This window comes from Indicator indicator, chromosome 9, assembly GCF_027791375.1.
Source record: "Indicator indicator isolate 239-I01 chromosome 9, UM_Iind_1.1, whole genome shotgun sequence".
NCBI classification, from domain to species: Eukaryota; Metazoa; Chordata; class Aves; order Piciformes; family Indicatoridae; genus Indicator; species Indicator indicator.
This window is the reverse complement of record NC_072018.1, coordinates 30,682,882-30,702,783: the sequence shown is the minus strand read 5'-3', so window position 1 is coordinate 30,702,783 and position 19,902 is coordinate 30,682,882. Positions and strand designations below refer to the sequence as shown.

Genomic DNA, 19,902 nt, shown 5'->3' with positions numbered 1-19,902 from the left:
TAAATACAGAATCCCTTCATAAATAATACTGTCTCCATTATTTGGGAGGCTGTAGTTTATTTATAAAGGAATAGTCTTCTCTAGAGTAAGTCTGGAATATTTAACAAACTGTTTTGAAGATAACAGTTGAGAAGATAACAGTGAGAGACAGTCCAGAGGAGGCCACAAAAATGATCCAAGGGCTGGAGCACCTCTGATGTGAGGACAGGCTGAGAGAGTTGGGGTTGTTCAGCATGGAGAAGTCTCTAGGGAGAGCTTATTGTGGCCTTCCAATATTTAAAGGGGCCTGTAAGAAAGATGGGGACAGATGTTCTAGCAGGGCCTGTTGCAGCAGAACAAGGGGTGATGACTTTAAACTAAAAGAGGGGAGATTCAGACTAGACCTAAAGAAGTTTTTCACAGTAAGAGTAGTGACACACTGGCCCAGGTTGCCCAGAGAGGTGGTAGAAGCCCCATTCCTAGAACTACTCCAGGTTAGGTTGGACAGGTCTCTAAACAAACTACTCTGATTGAAGATGTCCCTGCTGACTGCAGGGGAGTTGAACTAGATAATCTTTAAAGGTCCATTCCAACCAAACCCACTCTGTGATAAATCTGGAGCCAGATCTCACCTATTAAAGTTTGTGCAAGTCCATTCTACCTGTGCTATGTTCACCATTCAGCTACCTCTGCTGTCATCCTGTTCACTTATCTGGGGTTTTTGGAAATATATTACCTGTTAGCTTAGGCCTTTCCTCACCTCTTGACATACAAACAAATGTTTAAGAGGATATCTTTCTAAAAAAAAAAAGGCTAAAAAAACCACCCTGTAAAATCCCTAGTAACTGTTTTTTGGGCTTGAATTCCCATGTTTACTACAACTAAAGCTGTTTTTAGGAGAGTGTCTCAGGACTACAAGAAGTTGTTTTGTGATTATAGAAGTACAGTGAAATGTAATAAATAAAGCAAAAATAGATGCACTAACACTTAAATAGTTTTGAAGTACCTTATGACAGAGAGCACAAATAAAAATAGGCCAAACCTAAAATATTTTTAGAGTCATAGAATTATTAGCGGTTTTGAAGGAACCTTTAAAGATCATCTAATCCCAACCCCCTGCAGTCAGCAAGGACATCTTCAACAAGAGCAGGTTGCTCAGAGTCTTCACCAACCTGACCTGGAACATTTCCAGGGATGGGGCCTCTACCACCCACCTCTCTGGGCAACCTGGACCAGTGTCTCACCACCCTCAGTGTAAAGAATTTCTTCCTTCCATCCAGTCTAAATCTCTCCTCTTATAGTTTAAAGCCATCACCCCTTGCCCTTTGACAGCAGGCCCTGCTAAAAAGTCTGTCCCCATCTTTCTTACAGGCCCCTTTAAGTACTGAAAGGCTGCAGTAAGGTCTCCCTGGAGCCTTCTCCTCTCCAGGATGAACAACCCCAACTGTCTCAGTCTGTCCTCACAACAGCAGAGGTTCTCCAGCCCTCACATTACTTTCGTGGCCTCCTCTGGACTGGGTCCAACAGGTCCATGTCTCTGCTGTGCTAAGGACCCCAGAGCTGGACACAGCACTGCAGGTTGGATGTCACCAGAGCAGATGGTCAGAGTTCCCTCCCTTGATCTGCTAGCCACACTGCTTTGGATGCAGCCCAGGATTAGTTTGACTGTGTTTTTTTTTTTTTTTTTCTTCTACAAAGTAATAAAGAGAGCAAATTTTACTCTCATATCTCATCTAATTTAACCCTTTACCTTTTCATGTTGCCTTTTCCTTAGAACAGCCTTAGTGTTGAGACTGGAATCATGTATCTATGATATTTAATGAATTAAAATTAAGACAGTGGCTTTCTTTAAAGATATTTGGGTATCAGAAAATGCAAATAGGTGCTCTTTACAATTGCAGTGAGAGCCTTTCACAACTTCTTGAACTCTTGCAGAATCAATGAGAGTGAAGATTAGAAGCAAGGCCTAATTTCCTGCCTCTAGTCTAACCACCTGTTCCCACTCCTTCCCACTGTTCAAGATCAGCTTTGCATTATTTTCCTTGAAGTCAGTTTTTAAGTTACAGAGACATCTATTTTAAGAGATTTTTAATTTATGTTATGGATTACTGTGGCAACTGAAGCATTCTGATTGAGATCACAACTATATTTAATAGAAAGGAATGCTATTTTTGCTTTGTTTATAAAAATCAGAAGCTAATAGGAGTTTGTGATGGTTTAACGCTTGGTTGTGTTGAAGAGCAACTGAAGTTTGTTTCCATGACCACTGCATCTGATTAATAAAAGGAAATCTTAAAATTATTTGCAGGTTTTGTACAGTCACCTGTATCTCAAACACACCTCACTGCTTTCAAAGGTTTACAGATATTCTCTGCAGCTCTGCTTCACTCCTGTTAGCAATCACAGCATGGGGAGAGAGAGCTAAAAGTGAAGGAACTGCTACAGAAATAGCTACAACTTCTGTGCAGCACAACAAATACGTGCTGTTGTAGCAGGACTGTTAAGCTCATAAATATCATGTCTCATAAGCTCCCTTGGTGTTTCTTTATCATGATGCAAATGTGGCCAGAAGAATTTAAATGGTGGTGTTGATGAATGGCTGATGTACTCGGTGGATGATGGGCCAATAGGCTTTAACACCTTGTTGCTAACCTGCCAGAGGGAGACAGCAAGGTAGTAATTCTTGCCTAACTGTAGTAAACCACACCATGGAGAGGACACAAAAAATGATATTTCTGAGTCTCAGAAAATACAGAACAATGCTTCTTAGTTCTGGGGAAGAATAAAACTTTGATACACGGTGGCAGGGGACATAAATGAATGTGCAAGGTGGCGAACTACAAAAAGTACAAAGGGAAGTCAAAGCCAAAAGGATATTTCAGCTGTGACTGCAAAGGAATCTGACCCCTAACCAGGAACTGATGAACCTGTGTTGATGAAACAACAAATTGGGAGAGCTAAGTTCAGGAATAGAAGTGACCAAAGGAGTGCTTTTCAAAGCAAATAGGAAGATCTAAATCATCCTTTTATAGCTGAAAGCAAACAAGCAGATATATAGTAAGTATTGAACATAAATACCATAAAGCTGAGTGGATCACTTTAGTCTTTCTCCTGGTTAATCAAACAACTACAGTGAAAGACAATTTCCAAAATTCTTGCAAAGCTCCCTTTTCAGTGCATATCTGTGGTATTATTTGCAAGTACTTAATTATGTAATGTCTTTAAACCCTCTTCTGGAAAAATACTGGTGGACCATCTTGAACTAGATGGCTGGCCCAACCGTTGGATTAAATCTGCCCAGGGAGGTGGTTGGGGCCCCATCCCTGGAGATGAACTCAAGGTGAGGCTCAACAGGGCTCTGGGCAACCTGATCTAGTTGAGGATGCCCCTCCTGACCTTTGGAGGTCCCTTCCAACCCAGAACATTCTATGATTCTGTAGTGAAATTGTCAGGGTTAGCTGTCTGTACAACTCTGCAGAAAGCAAATTTGTAGTGCCTTGTAAGCAGGGTCTTATGGATAAGTTGATTTTAGTGCTTTTGAGCATCATTTCCAAGGGAGCAGCACTTAACCTTTTCTCAAGTTTATTACTGAAGTTAAGTTCATCGTGACCAAGCAGCATTCCAAGTGGATGGGTTACCAAATCTGACCCTGTGCGAGTAAACAGAAGATGGGAGTTGTGATCACTCACACTGCAAATACAGTCTTTTATTTTAGCAGCTTTTGATTTCAGTCAGATGCTGTCGGTTAGGCTGGCATCAAACTTCAAGTAGGCAAGCACACACAGAAGTTGTCCTAACAGAATGGTCTTTCCCAGTGCTGTTTTTGTTTATTGTCAGTGGTTGCCTGAGCTTCAAAAATGCAGAGACATTCCAGCCAAGGTAACAAAATTGCTGTCTTTGACCTTCTGATGCAAGTTTAGTAACTAATCTGGAGAATAATGAACCGCAATTAATGAAATCTGCTCTCGTATTCAAGTGTGTTTCTCAGACAGCACATAAAATAATTGAAAGAACTTCCTGCTCTCTAATTAGTTAGATTGAATTAATTTGGCATAATAGGATTCTTTATGTAACTAGCAAAACGGCTTCCGATGAAGCTGTTTATGTACCTAAAAGATTGGTTTCTGATGAAGCTGTTTATATACTTTTAGGTTAGAAAATGCCTATTTTCTCCATTATCTGATGCCTTTAAATTAATTGCCAGTAGCCTGTAAATAAAAAAAAAACAACAAACAAAACAACAATTTAAATCTTTATTGATGGCTGGGATTGCTTTTTATTTTCTCAGCCTGTTCTTTAAAAAGCTTAGTCCTGCAGTGTACAAGATTTAAAGCTTCACTAAACCTTACTGCTGATGAGGAAAAATTAAAATACTTGTGTAAAACATGCAGGTGGATGGAGAATCAGCTTTGTCTGTCTGTGCTTAATTATAGTATGTACATGCTCTTGGAGCTTGTCTTTTGTATTAATATACTAAGGCTTTTATGGTGTGCACCAAGAATCACTGGTCTTTCCCTTCTGACCCTGCTGATCTCCAGGAACTGCCTGTGTAATTACATTTTGGGGCATCATTGGGTGCTGCCATTAAAAATGTACATAGTAAATTCCAGATTTCTGTTTTATGACGTTCCTCTAGCAGAAGCACATGCCTCTGACCAATGTGCATTTTGTAAGTGGGTTTTGGTCATCTTGATACTTGAGAACCTTGTTGGATGCTCAAATGTCCTTTTGTTAGTACCTGGCTTAAATGAGAGATCTTGAGGCACAGGTATCTTTAAAAACGACAACAACAAAAACCCCAACTCTTTGAATTTCCACATCTTAATGTAATTGATTTTTGATTTGTGCTATAGAAATGCAGAGATGTGACACATGGAGAGGGCAGTTCTCCATTTTTTTCTTTTCTACCTTTTGATGCAGACATAGTAATTAATCTTGAAAAATAATGAAATGTGGTTAATGAAAAGCTATCTAAAATAGACAAAAGCCTTTTTGCTGGCAGGGCATTAAAAAATAACAGTTTCGTGGATGTGCATGGTTTAATTGCTAGAATTGATGTTCTTTAACCAAATGTAAATAATGTGGCTTCTGAGAACCTTCTGTAAAAATCTTGAAGGCTTTTTTCAGAGTTTCAAATAAGGAATCATTTGGATGCTGTAATCAGCATAGCTCAACAGATCCTCTGTAGCCAGCTCAGCTCCTATGTATCTAGTTCTCGTGACTGAGTTGTTAGTGGTTTGATTTCTTTCTGAGTTCATTTTTCCCTGTCACCTTTATACAAGTAGCTTTTAATGAGAATGAGTATGGAAAACTGTTTTTTAAAGTTCTTAGAGCAAACCACTGAAATTTCTATATGAACTAACTGGAAGATGATTATGAGTTACTCTTTTAATCTGTCCAGACCTAGAAATGAAGTAATTTAACTGTACAGAAAAGGGTATGGTTAATTTTGCATAAAGTATATTAGAAGCATGGAATTCAAAAGTATGACAGGCTGAGATGTCCCACATATGGAAGGTGCAATAAGAAGGGTGTGTTTAGGTTAATATGAAATGCACAGTGTCCTTAGAAGAGAAAACAAAGACCAAGAAAACCCAGCAAACAAACTTGTACTGAGTTTCGGATGTCTTTTTGGATCGAAGGGCTTAGGCCGTTGGGATGAGGTTCAACAAGGCCAAGTGCTGAACCCCGCACTTAAGTCACAATGATCATCTCATGAATGCTCTAGGCTTGGGGAAGAGTGGCTGGAAACTGCCTGGCAAAAAAGGACCTGGAGGTCTTAGCCAACAGTCAGCTGAATATAAGCCAGCAATATGCCCAGGTGGCCAAGAAGGCCAACAGCATCTGGGGTTCTTTCAGCAATACAGTGGCCAGCAGGACTTGGGAAGGGAGTACTCCCCTGTCCTTGGCACTGGTGGGGCTGCATCTCAAATACTGAGTTCAGTTTTGGGCTCCTTGCTCCAAGAAGGACGTTGAGGTGCTGGGTGTGTCCAAAGAAGATGCCAATGGATCTAGAGCACAAGTCTTCTGAGGAGCAGCTGGAGGAACTGGGGTTGTTTAACATGAAGAAAAAGAGGCTGAGAGGAGACGACCTTGCTCTCTACAACTCCCTGAAAGGAGGTTGGAGCAAGGTGTGGTTCATTCTTTTCTACCAAAGAACGTGTGACAGGATAAAAGGACACAGCCTCAAGTTGTGCCAGGGAAGGCTTAGGTTGGGCATTAGGAAAGACTTCACTGAAAGGGTTGTCAAGCCCTGGAACAGGCTGTCCAGGGAAGTGATGGAGTCACCATTTCTGGAGGGATTTAAAAAACATGTAGATGTGGTGCTGAGGGACATGGTTTAGTGGTGACCTGGCAGTGCTGGGTTAAATGGTTGGACTTGATAATCTTAAAGGTTTTTTCCCAACCAAAATGATTCTCTGATTCTATGAATGAGGAAAATTTCATATTTGAATAATTAATGGCTTCTAAATTATTTTTAAATTGAGGGCAAGAAGGAATATTGTTCTAAAACGAATTCTAGTGGTTTTTTGACTGTGTACTAGGGAATTCACAATTCTTGCTATGTTGCTCTGCTTGTGATAGTATTTTATCCTGACTGCTCAAAACTGATTTAAATCTGCATTTAATGAAGCAACTGTTATGCCCTGCTGCGGAAGTTTCCAGTAGCTGCTTTTAAATGGCGATGCAAGCATAATGTGTAAGTGTGACAGTCCTTGATCTCAGTCATTTCTATCTGTGGATGTTAAAGTACAGACAAGAGCAATGGGGAGTTTTCTGATAACACTCTTTTAGGATTGCATCAGCTGCAACCTTGGCTAGACCATTTCTGGAGCTTGGAGGATTATTCTTGTGCATGCTGGCCCACTCTGTTCTGTTAACAGCTGCTGAACGTTCTGCAGATTGGGTGTTAGCACTGAAGGATTTTCATCCAGTGACATGAAGTCAAAGGGCTTTGTGCTGAAGTCATCAGTCACCATTGTCAGAGGCATTTTACAGAATGTTTAATGACATAGAAATATGAAATGTCTTTCTTTCTGAGCTCAGTGAAGAGATTGACATTATGTATTTGTAATATATGGTTTGATCAACAGGTCACGCAGGATTAATTTTGGTGTCTCTGTGTGGAGCGAGATACACACTTGCTGTTCAAGCTCACCAGCATACCTGGGGGGTCTCCAGGTTATAGAATTATAGAATGCTTTAGGTTGGAAGAGTCCCTTAAAGGTCATCCAGTTCAAATCCCATACAGTCAGCAGGGACATCATCACCCCTTATCCTGTCACAACAGGCCTCCTGCAATCTGTCCCCATCTTTCTGATGGGCCCTTTTAAATACTGAAATGTTGGCTCTCTCCAGAGTCTTCTCTTCTCCATGCTGAACAAATCCAACTCTCATCCTGTCCTCACAGCAGCAGAGGTTCTCCAGGCTTCTTACCATTTTTGTGGCCTTCTATGGACCTGCTCCAACAGGTCCACATCCTTCTTGTGCTGAAGATTCTACAGCTGGACACAGTACTCCTGATGAGGTCTCACAAGAGTGGAGTAGAGGGACAGAACCCCCTCCCTCAATCTGCTGGCCATGCTTCTTTTAATCTAGCCCAGGATGCAATTTTGCTTTCTGGGCTGCGAGCCACATTGTTGGCTCATGTTCAGTTTTTATCTGTCAGTACCCCTAAGTCCTTCTCCTTAGCACTGCTTTTCATCACATCATCACCCAGCCTGTATTGATACTGGGGATTGCCCCAACCCAGGTGCAGGAACTTCCACTTGGCCTTGTTCAACCTCATGATGTTCGCAGAGGCCCAAGTCTCAAGCTTGTCCAGGTCAGATTACACCAATCACTGGTAAGTACCTGGCTTCTGGTCATCTCGGAGTATGTGCAAACTGACCTCCCATCTGGACAGAAAATTAGCACTCTCAAAAATCCTTATAAACTCACTGCAAAAAGCAGCAGTTCTTAGGAAAAAGATAATTTTGTTGTTGTTGTTGTTCTACAAAGACTCAAAGATTCTTTAAAGCAAATTGCTTTCATGTTTCTTCTTACTCATTTTGTCAGCTTCGTTGGAGAAGTGGTGCCAATAATTACCACTGTACAGGGTTATATTTTGCCATTGGGTAAATACATACATCTAGTCCAGCAGTGGCTATCTGCAAACATTTAATAACAGAATTTGGCTCTTGATTCAGAAATATTTTTCATCCAGTAAATGTCTTCAAAGATAGTCAAACACTTTGTTTTCAGTGTTCCCCCCACAAGTTACTCAACTACACTGCATAACAGAGATTTGTTTCCTTAGCCCTGATACCCCAGCAAGGCTGTTTCTGCCCATCTGTTTCTTGTCAACACCAAAGTTGGGCAAGTGCCACTTCTCATAATTGCTTTTTTTCCTCCATGTTTTTCTAAACATTGCTTGGCAAAGCTATTGTAGTTTTGAGATTTGTCATCCTTTCAGGAGGAGAACTCGATGAGGAATGATTAAAGTGTAACGCTTTTCTTTCTCTTGCTGTTTGATACCAACTGGATTTTTAGATTTCATGGCTTTACAGGCCGTAAGACTGAAGGGTTTTGAGAGATAAAAAACCCCAAACAAACTCTTTCCTCTGTTTTTTGTTGTTATTGTTGTTGTTTGGTTTTGTTTTTAAGTGAGAAAAAGAAATAAAAGGCAGTGAGAAATATCTTTAAATACTTTGTCTTATTCCTGTTCTGAGTGCTTATCTCAGGATGATAATGTTAGACCTCATACCGCTTCCCAGAGGTGGCACAGATACTGGGAGAAAATGGAGCAAAAATATCCAGTTGTGTTACAGTGCCAGTGTGAGAGCCTCGACCTGGCTTTAGCTCAAGGTCTGCCAAAAATGGCTGTTTCCACTGCTGTGGATCATGAACAGTAGTGGAATAAACAAGGACAGTGGGTTTTCCTTTCCTGAGATGCCAAAATGTGCTGCTTCTAGCAGTGGAGCATGGAGATATTTAACTAGGCTAATTTGAATTCAACAGCCTTGACTTCTCACTGAAATTCAGCTGCACCTCTGCAAAAGGTTTGAAGTGCTCTCCTAGTGCCTAGGGATTAGCCCTGATGCCTTGTGACTACAGATTTTTTTTTCATTAGAAGGTGATATTTAATAGCTTGGCTTTGCACTTCCAGGATGGACCAATCCAGGGTTCAAAGATGGTTAAGTGGAGGGAATAAGTGTTCTGACAAATACTCTGCTCCTTTAAAACACCATGATGAGTTTCTACTAAACCTAAAATCTGCAGGGTTAGTTAATCCTTCTCCTCTCTAGTCTTTGATAAAGTGAAGCACTTGGCTGTTGTGACAGTCTCCTTACCCTTGCATACCTGACTTAATACTTACGACAACTGATGGCTCTGAAAATCACTGGATCATGAGCCCTAAAGTTGTGCTTATTTTTAGGCTTCATTCATTTGTTGATTCAGGTCACCATCTGCCTCCAGGAGCCCCAGTGCACATTCTCATAAGGGTCACAAAATGCTACTAGCTTGTGCACCTGAAATAGAGCCAGTTTGCTCTGAACCCCACTTCAGGGCTGTACTTTCAGTTAGCAGGTTTAATAACAAGTAAAACCCTCCTGTCCTGCTTGCTTTTATTGACCTGAGGCTTTCACAACGGGGAAATCAGGTTTGACCAATCTAATAGACTTCTGTGATGGTGTGACTAGCTGGGCAGATGAGGGAACAGCAATGGATGTTGTCTACTTCAGCTTCTGCAAGTTGTTTGATGCTGTCTCCATAACATCCTCATAGTGAAGTTTAGTAGTGTGGGTCAAGTGAGTGGGCAGTGAGGTGGATTGAGAACTGCCTGGACAACAGAGCTCAGGGGGTTGTGATCAGTGGTGCTGATGTCCTGGGTCCAGTTCTGGGCTTCCCAGTTCAAGAGAGACAGGAAGCTACAGATAGTAGGCCATCAGAGTCTACAAAATTGCTGAGGGGACTGGAGCATCTCTCTGAGGAGAAGATGCTAGAAGACCTAGAGCTGTTTAGCCTGGAAAAGAGAAGACTGAGACGGGATCTTCTCAGTGCTCATCAATACCTAAAGGAAGGGGCTCAGGAAGATGGGGCCAGACAGTGGTGCTCAGTGACAGCACAAGGGGCAACAGGCACAAGCTGGAACCCAGGAGGTTCCACCTTAGCATAAGTTCCAGAGCACTGGAAGAGGCAGCCCAGAGACATAGAGGCTCTTTCTCTGGAGAAATTCCACACCCACCTGGATGTGATCCTGGGCAACCTGCTCTGACCCTGCTTCTGTGGTTTAATAACTAATTTAAATTTTTTTTTTTTTTTTATCCACTGTGAGCCTGTTGGGCCTTATTTGTCCTTCTCTTGTCTTTGTTTGTTTGTTTGTTTTTAACCTTGAACAGTTGTGGGTTTATTTAATACCTGGCAATCTCTGTGTAAGTAGCAGCTGTTCTTTTCTCCCATCTTTATTTCTTTTGGGGACAGGATTAGTCATATTTCTGCTTTACTGTGCTTAGAAGGGAGGCAAGAGAAAAGTACCTCACTCTTTAGCTGGAAAGTTTCCATTCTTTAAACAGACTGTGGAATTCTAGAAGTCACTATCTCAGAGATGAGCACTGCCTGCATGTCTCAAGGAGTTCTCAAGTCCCTTGGAGAAAAAAGAGAAAATCAGATTGCTCCCAAATTGTGTAATATGTTGGGTTTAAAGAGCTCTTTCCCTGAAGGTATGAGCCTGCACTTACAATCATAGAATTGTTTTGCTTGGAAATGACCTTTAGGATCATCAAGTCCAACCATTAACCCAGCACTGCCATGTCTCCACTACACTATGTCCCTCAGCACCACGTCTCCATGACTTTTAAAGCCCTCCAGGAATGGTGACATTATTTAACAGTGATTATTTAACAGAGAGATGTTTCTGCCTTTTTCTCCTCTCTCCTTTTCTTCACGCTGCCCTTTCCCAAGGTTCTCCATTGACTTGGTGGTCCCCTTCTCTCCTGTGTCAACAGTGCATGATAGCCCAAGGTGACAGCCTGAGATTTATAGTCATGTCACAATTTGCTGTTATGGTTTTAGGATAATTTCAAATCTTTAACACAAGAACCTGAATATGGAGCAAGTGAGGGACATTTCTTGTCAATGCCTTCATATCAAGCCCCATGCTATAACAGAGAAGATATTGTTGAAACACTCAAGTGGTTTGTCTGGCACAGGACCAGTATATTGTGATTAGCAAATGCAATGTGTAGTTTCCACTCCAGCAGGCAGTGGTGATGCCCTCTTTGATCTTGTTTCTGGCTTCCTTCCTGAGTTCAAGCAAGCAATACCACAAGTTAAACTGAATTAAGGTACTGGAGATGGAGAAAGAGTTTGGAGATGGACTGAAGCTGAAGATTTCACTAGCCAGACCAGCATGACCTCAGATCTGTTTGGTATCTGGTTGATCAGTGATTTGTCTTTGACTGTGTAGAAGAAAACTTTGTACCCCATGAATTTGTACTTGTAGCTGCTTATGTCTTAAAATTCAGGAATTTTTGATGGTTAGAGTTTTTACCCGTTCAGTTATATCATCAGGGTGCAATAAAATAGCAGTTTCCTGTCCTTTCCTGACAAAGGTTTGCTTGTGATTCCAAAATTTCAAATATAAGTTGTAGTGTTGAAAAAATCCTTTTGTTTTTCATTCCTGCAGGCTGTCCCACGGATCATGGTTCAGTCTGCCAGTATTGATGCCAGTGCTGCAAAGATAAAACAGGTGAGCACATCCCATGAACCTCATCAGGCTCACGAAGGCAAAGTACAGGGTCCTGCACCTAGGCTGGGGCAATCCTTGATATCAATACAGGCTGAGGGATGATGAAATTGAGAGCAGCCCTGTGGAAAATGACTTGGAGGTGCTGGTGGATGAGAACCTGGACATGAGCAGACTGTTTGCTTGCAGCCCAGAAGGCCAGTCACATCCTGCGCTGCATCAAAAGAAGCATGGCCAGAAGATCCAGAGAGGTAGTTCTGACACTCCGCTCTGGTGAGACCTTACCTGGAGTAGTATATCCAGCTGTGGAGCCCTCAGCACAGGAAGGCCATGGACCTGAGGGAGCAGGTCTAGAGGAGGGCCACAAAAATGATCAGAGGGCAGGAACACCTCTGCTACGAAGACAGGCTGAGGGAGATGGGGGTGTTCAGCCTGGAGAAGAGAAGGCTCTGGGGAGACCTAATAATGATCTGCCAGCACCCGAAGAGGGCCTACAAGAAGGCTAGAGTAGGACTGTTTACAAAGGTCTACAGTGATAGGATGAGGGGTAATGGTTTTGAGTTAGGGAAGAGTAGATTTAGATTGGATGTTAGGAACAAGTTCTTTACCATGAGGGTGCTGGAACCCTGGAACAGGTTGCGCAGGGAGGTAGTTGAGGCCCCATCCCTGGAGATATTCAAGGTGAGGCTCGATAAGGCTCCGAGCAACCTGTTCTAGTGGAGGATGTCCCTCTGGAGGTCCCTTCCAACCCAAACCATTCTATGAGTCTATGTTCCCAGGGGGCCACGAAACAATTTACATATTCACATGCCTGAAAAGCAGAGGTGGCAAAAGCAACTGCTGAGTTAGCTACTTGAAACCTGTTGCACTTCTGCTGTCACTTCACTGGGAGACAATGAAATGCAGTGTGTGTTGCTGTGTTTTCTCAGACTGTGGTAAAATTTCCCCTTCTATCACTGGTTACACTTCTATATTTGAAAGCTTGGTTAATCAAATGATTGCATTAGCAGCTAACCAGCTAAAATTCAGCTAGTTTGCTGCTTTAAAAGGCAAATTGCTTGCTATAAACAGAACACGTGTCATTCCAAGAGTGGAGCTTAATTCTCAGTTTGACATTTCAAGCCAGTTCATGATATTGGTGTGAAAAAAAAAAAGGTTCTTGCTAAGCTGGAGAGAAAATAGACCCAGTGATCTCCCACAGTTCAGCAGAACTTCAGTCTTCTGAATAGCAAATCAGCTTTCTCCCACTGTGCTTTTATTGTCTTAGCAAAATATGTGCTATCTTGAACGCTTAAAAGGGAAAGCCCAAAGAAAGAGCAGAGCTCCAGAGTCCACGTGCTTGCTTTTCCACAGAGAAGCTAAAAACACAGCTTTAATCCTCAGGAATATTTCAAAAAACTTCTCACTATTAGATTTCACTTAGCAATAGTTTTCCATCTGAAATTCCTGTAATTCACTCAAATCCCTCTTTCTTCAAATGCTGCTTCAGTTTCAAGGGGAAAAAAGGCACTTCAAAATAAAGTGAAAATCCTGCGGCTTGGGAGACTTAACCACTAGATGGGATAAAGCACAAAAAGTTGAAGAGTAAACAATGAGGTATACCTGAGAGTTAACCCAAGATAGGTGCAAATCTGCCATCCTTCAATCACTTTGGTTCACACACACCCCCCACACCTCTTCATATTAGAAGCCTCCTCCTCCCCAAAGAGATTTAGAGACATCCTAATCTTTTAGAGTACATGTGCTGGCAAAAGATATTGATCTATCAGATTTAGTAAACTTTACAGCCAAGTCATACATCACTAAAATGGGCTGTTAATCTCATGAAGTGCAGTTAATTTCATACCCTGAAAGTGTGTGGTGCTGGAGGCATTGAGGTGGGAATGGCATTTGGAAACGGGGACATAAATGACAGTTTAGTTGGAGAGGGATGATTTATCAATCCTGAGAGCTAAGCCAAATAACTGTGAGAGACTTATAGATCATGGCTGCTTCACATTCCTTATAAATCCTGCTATTCAAACAGCAAATGACCATTCCTGTAATATAAATAATTTCTCAGTAAATATTGGGAAGCGTATTTCTTTTAGTTGACACTTCTCTTATTAATGGCAGAAATGAGCTGACAATCCTTACCCAGGGTGGCAAAGCTGACTTCAGATCAGCTTGCATCTTTTGGAGATTGCAGCTACACAGGGATTTAGATAAGCTTGAAGGCCTTAGCACTTCCCAGAGGCTTTGTGACTGTCCCTTTAGCCCAGATATTTTGAATAACAGAGCTCCATGTCCTCTTCTATTTCAGATTAACCAAGAAGCAGTAGGGAAACAGCCCTTTGAAACTGCAGTGCAGACATCCGAGGCGGACAAGAGTATGGAAAAGACACCCAAAGTGCCTTTGCAGCAGCCCACAGGAGACACCCAGGTGCAAGACTCTCAGGAAGGACCTCCAAGTCCTCTCAGTGAAGCTTCCAGTGGGTACTTTTCTCACAGTGTTTCAACAGCCACCCTCTCTGAAGCCCTTGCAGCAGGAAGTGATGCTGTGGCTCAACCAGGAGGTCAAATGCCTGCAGTGACTGACTTCCCAGCTCCTGCTGTGGCTCAGATCTCTTCTTCTGATTTGCCAGGGCCCTCAGAAAGTTCTTCAGAAAGCTGTGTCAATACTAAGAGAGAGAGTCTACTTGCCTTCAACCTTCAAAGTGCTCATGCAAGACCTAAAGAGAGCACTGAAGTGAATGGAAATGATGCTTTGAAATCAAAATCTTGCACATCTCCTGTGACTCAAAGTGAGCAGGTAAATGATGCCTCTGTAGCCACTGATGCAAAAAGCTTTTTTTCTACCTCCACTCCAAAGGAATTGTCACCCAAACAATCAATGGAATCATCAGGACAAGAAAGGAAAAAAGAAATGGCTTCTGGGGCTTCAGAACTGGGGTTTCCCAAACCACAGGTTCACCTCAACCAATTGTCCCAGCTCAGTGTGGCAGCCTCCCCCTTCAAGATCCAGAAAGTCAAGACATCAGAGCTGAAGTCCTTCACAAGCATGCTGGGGCCAGATACCTCGTGCTCACTAAACACAGAAGAGCAGCAAGGAGGAGAAAAGGGCACATCCACTGCTCATGGACTGAATCATAATGGATCAGAGATGGCAGAAGAAAAACTGGAAGTGACTTCTGACTCTGAAGATGCCAATGAAATTCCTGAGTGGCTGAAAGAGGGAGAATATGTCACAGTTGGCACAAATAAGACAGGCATTGTTAGATACATTGGACCCACAGACTTTCAGGAGGGAACATGGGTTGGTGTCGAACTGGATTTACCTTCAGGTAAAATGTGGTCTGAAGCAGATAGCCTGTCAGAGTGCAGTGCTCATTTTAATGCTGCTCTTTGATGAGGGGGTTGGTAATTAGCCTTTACCAGTGCATTTTGAAGGGACATAGAAAAGATCTTTCCCTGCTCTAATCTTTTCCCAGTCTGCTTTTGTAAGCGTAGTCTTCCTGACCTCTCTCTGGCTGAATTTTGTCTCTTCTCAGTTACTTCATTGGCTTCTTACAGTGGAAGTAGGAACACACAGTTCCTGGGCAGTGTGCCCAGGTGGCCAAGGAGGGTACAAGATTTTTGGTCTGTTGAGGATTCAATTGCTGATGTTACTGGAATTTTTTTTTTTTTGCCTTTCTGTTTCCACAAAGAACAAGCCCCTGATTTGTTGGAGCATAACTGGCCTCTAGCACATAATGGAGCTTCACTTGGGAAATAGGGCCACAAACTTGTATCTCCCTCATACTAGAAACAGAGTTAGAAGTCCAAGTCCTTGGCCAAGTGAGGGTCAATTACCATATTGGACCTAACATGTAATCATGGTAGGAAGAAGGAAACAAACATGAAACAAGAGGGGTGACCTTAGGTAATTTAAGGAGCTGCTGTATCTATCTGTATTCCTCTTACAGATGGGAGCAGTCTCTGTTCTGGTACCCAGAGCTGTGGTCATGAGAATTAGAAATTATCTAAAGGGAGAAATGTGACCAGAAGGTTGAGGGAGGGGCTCTGCCCCTCTAATCCTGTCTGGTGAGACAGCATCAGTGTAAAGAAATTCTTCTTTCTGTTCTGTGGAGGCTTTATGACATGGGCACAGTAACTCATCTTATCTTCAGACTCTCATCATCTTGGAAAACCAAAAGCTCTTTGAAATGTCCTTTTTTCCCCCTTCCTTCCTGATGGTTTGCTAATGTGTCTATAGCTGAACTGACTATTGAACACTTCTGGTGAAATTAAAGAGTTCCCCTGAATAGCAAGTGGGGAGTAAGAGTAAGGTGGAGGGTACCACCCAGAGTAACTGTCTCCATGCTGGTGCTTAGCAGTAAATCATAACTGTTGTCACTGGAGCACAAGCCTGCAGCTAGGAGCCACCTCAAATGAAGTCCAACCTTCTGCTGTCACAGGCAGCTGCTTCCTCTAATCTTACCATTTTATCAAGTTCAGACATAAAACCAGTTAATATGTTTTTATTTTCTGACCTGGACAGGCTGGAGAGTTGGGCAGAGGGGAACCTCATGAAGTTCAACAAGGGCAAGTGTGGGGTCATGCCCCTGGGAAGGAATAACCCCCTGCACCAGGACAGGTTAGAAGCTGACTTGCTAGAAAGCAACTCCACAGAGTAGAACCTGGGAGTGCTGGTGGATGACAAATTCCCAAATCAGGCAGCAATGTGCCCTCATGGCCAACAAGGCAAATGGCCTCCTGGGGTGTATTAAGAAGAATGCAGCCATCAGATAGAGGAAGGTTCTCCTTCCCCTCTATTCTGCCCTAGTGAGGTCACTTCTGGAGTACACTCCTGGGTGCAGTTCTGGGCTCCACAGTCCAAGAGAGACAGAGAACTCTACTGGAAAGAACCCAGCAGAGTCTATGGAGGTGCTCAGGCTACTGAAGCTTCTCCCTGATGAGCAGATGCTGAGACCTGGGGCTGTTTAGCCTGGAGAAGAGCAGACTGAGAGGAAATCCTCTCAATGTTTATCAATATTTAAAGGGTGGGGGCCAAGAGAATGGGGCCAGACTATATTTGGACCCTGCTTTAGCAGGGTGGTTGATCTCTAGAGGTCCCTTTGAACTCTTATATAAGATTCTGTGATTCACTCCTGTGGAAATGCTACTCCCACTTCTCTGGTAGCTGGAAGACTTTTCTTGGTATCAATACCAGTATTGATCTTCAGATTTGTTTGCTCTTGTACCAGCAGCTTTGTCTTCTCATGCGTGTAGTGCTCTCTCCTCCCTGGTGTTTCCTTTATAGTCTATTTTTAGGCAATAGTCATCTTCCCTCCCTCTCAGCTCGCTCTTCTTCTGGTGTCCTCCTGGCTGCGCACTCCGTGGCCACACAAGGAATCACGTTTTGTCTCTGGTCTTTCCCCTCTTGCCCAAGGTAAGAACGACGGCTCGATCGGCGGCAGGCAGTATTTCCGCTGCAACCCCGGCTACGGGCTGCTGGTGAAACCAGGCAGAGTTAAGAAGGCCACGGGCCCGGCCCGGCGGCGCAGCACCGGCTTGCGGCTGCAAGGAGGAGCTGCTGCTGCCGACAACAGGAAGAGCGGCAGCTTCTCCGGGTCAGCCTCCAACCTGGCTTCCCTCACAGCCCTGGCCAAGTCAGAAGGAGGCTCCACGCTGCGGCCGGAGAAGAGCCAGAAGAACGCAGAGAACAGGAAATCCTGGGCGAACTGAGGCAGCCCTGCCCAGCGCGGCAAGCGGCGCAGCGCAGCGCAGCCCAGAGGAGCGGGGCTGCTCGCCTCGGCAAGCTGAACCAACCACCTCAGCTCCTAGTCTGTGGCAAACACTAATGAAGGGTTTTTTTTTCCTCTCTGCTTTGGGTGATTGACATGTTAATTCTTTGCCTTGTCACGGTGCTGGATCTAGGTCCTTCGTTTCCTGTTACAAATTGGGACGCTTCAGGGTATGAGTGATGGCCACTGGTGAAAGCTCATGGCAGTGGGTGGAAGCTCTGTTCTCTTCTTCCTTTTGGAGAAGGAAGAGGCACAGAAATTGTTCAAATTATGCCATGGCTTTCCAGTGGCTATGTAATCCTCCCCAGGCAGCGGAGCTTCTCTCAATGTGACTATTGATTTTAAAGAAAAACCTCCCCAAAATAACAGTTTCCCTCCTAATGTCCTCAGAACTGTGTCCATAGCATGGAAACACATGGTGAGAGGGCAGGGTTGGAGTCCAGACAGGCAGAGAAGTGAAGCTCAAACTTTATTTAGAAACACAGAGCCCTGAAACCCCTTTTATTTAAAAAAGCAGCAGCTTTTTGGTTTTGTGAGCTGGAAGCAGGGCCCATGGTGATTACTGTCCTGTTGTCCTTCTCTCCTTCTGTGGAGTTCAGCACAATCTTTCCAGCTGATTTGGTGGGAATGGGAGAAGGTCCATGACCTGCTCTGTGATAGTTTTGATCCCTTCTATTGAGGAAAGAGGAGAGCTGAGCAAATTTGCTGTCTAAGGTGCTTAACGTGCACTCTCACCATGACAGGATTCCGTCTCTGACTTGCCCCAAAGTGGCAGGACCACCTTCTCCTTGGTTCTGCCCTGTGGGCCAAGAGGATTTTTGCAGAGAGGTGAGCACTTGAGTGCTTCCATGTTCCCCCCCAGCCTTTGGACACTGGAATTTTAACTGGTTCCTCAAAGCAGAGGGTCACTGTCCTTGTCATGGAGCCTATTTATTTTTATTTATTGTGTTAAACTATGAAATGTCTGCGCTCTACAATCATCCACTGCCTGATGTTTCACAGAGGAGCTCTCCAAGCACCACACCGAGCGCTGATCCAAAGAGGAGGTGCCTCCATCACCAGCTCAGCCATCCCAGCAGCACAGGAAAGCCAAACCTGGGTGAATAGCTGAAAAGTCCTCTGTGGAATTGATTTCTGTCCTGAAAGTGGGAAGTTTGGACTGGCTTTTTTAAAAAAAAAAAAAAACACACTTGATTTTATTTCTGGTAACTTGCTGGTTTTTAACTGCCTGTGGCCCAGGTTCTGTACTCCTGCCTGTGTGCTGTGGCTCCGTGTGTGCACATATCGATGTACACAGGCTCATGTTCTAACAGATGGGGGAAGGCCACAGAGTTTTATATCCTGAACTCTTTATATCTTGTTTAGTCATCACAGGGGGACTGGACAGCTTGAGCAATAGTCGTTTTATCTACTTGGAGACTATTTAGGATGCTAAATTAATGATTAAACTTTAATGTGTATCTCGTTGGTACCCGTGCTGCAACATGGGTAACTTAAGTGCCTTAACCATCTGGTTCAGAGGTCCAAGGGAAAGATACAGAGTCATCAGAGGAGTTAGGGAAGCTCAGCGAAGGAGATAATTATGCTGATTTACTGTAATTAATATCATTTATGCAGAAGGAATAAAATTAAAATAGAAACTAATCTGTAGCAGAAGTAAGGTGGGATGGGTTACAATGCAGCATGCATAGTACTGCCGGGGATTGATGTATCCTCACAGCTTTCTGTAGTGACTTCCAGTGGTTCCTAAATTTTCCTAAAGAAATCCTAATATAAAGTGTACAGAGCAGCCACCAACCATATTTTCAGTGTACAGGTCTTCCTCCTTTTCCTTTGCATGGAGCTCCTATCCATTCAATCCAAGATGATGGGAGAAATTTGGCAATAAAGAGTTAAGACACTAAAATCCTGGGGGATTTTAAAATCCTAACTGCTTTTCTAGATGTGATTCATGCAACAAACCCAACATTGGGCTGTGGGGTGTGATGAGTTGTGCTGATGACAGACCACCCTGTGCTGATTCCTGTGATGCCTCTTCTGCTGCCTTGTAAGGTTCCTAAACTCCCATCTTTGCCGGTTTTCTATTGCACTTTGTTCTGATGTGCTGCAGAAATCTGATTGGTGTGAAGCAGCCCCCAAACTCTCAGTTGTGGTTTTTAGTCTCAGCATTTCATTGACTGGGTTTAGGGATATCTCAAAAACTTCTTGGTGTTTGCCAGGTGGCCCATTTTGAGGAGATACGAAGGGAAGAACCTGTCCAAGTCCTTTTGAAGCCTCATTTCTTGCACCAGTGTCTCTGGAGTTCAGCAGGACCAATGTGAAGGTATCAAAGTCACAGGAGTGAAAGGGTCAGGTAGGAGGCAGTTGGGTTAATAGTTCACTGTTTATACTGCCCACTCTAAATTCCTCAGGCCGTGTTTGTACTTCAGC

At 43.3% G+C, this 19,902-nt stretch overlaps 1 protein-coding gene across 1 annotated transcript in view; it reads left to right on the top strand.

Moving 5' to 3' along the window:
* The window catches only part of KIF13B (kinesin family member 13B), a 145,121-nt gene extending 127,708 nt beyond the window's left edge, over positions 1-17,413 (top strand). Inside the window, exons 41-43 of the mRNA XM_054383379.1 lie at positions 11,648-11,710; positions 14,010-15,030; positions 17,118-17,413. Of these exons, the coding sequence (XP_054239354.1) occupies positions 11,648-11,710; positions 14,010-15,030; positions 17,118-17,413 (1,380 nt within the window). The remainder of the gene's footprint in view (positions 1-11,647; positions 11,711-14,009; positions 15,031-17,117) is intronic.
* The last annotated feature ends 2,489 nt before the right edge of the window (positions 17,414-19,902 follow it).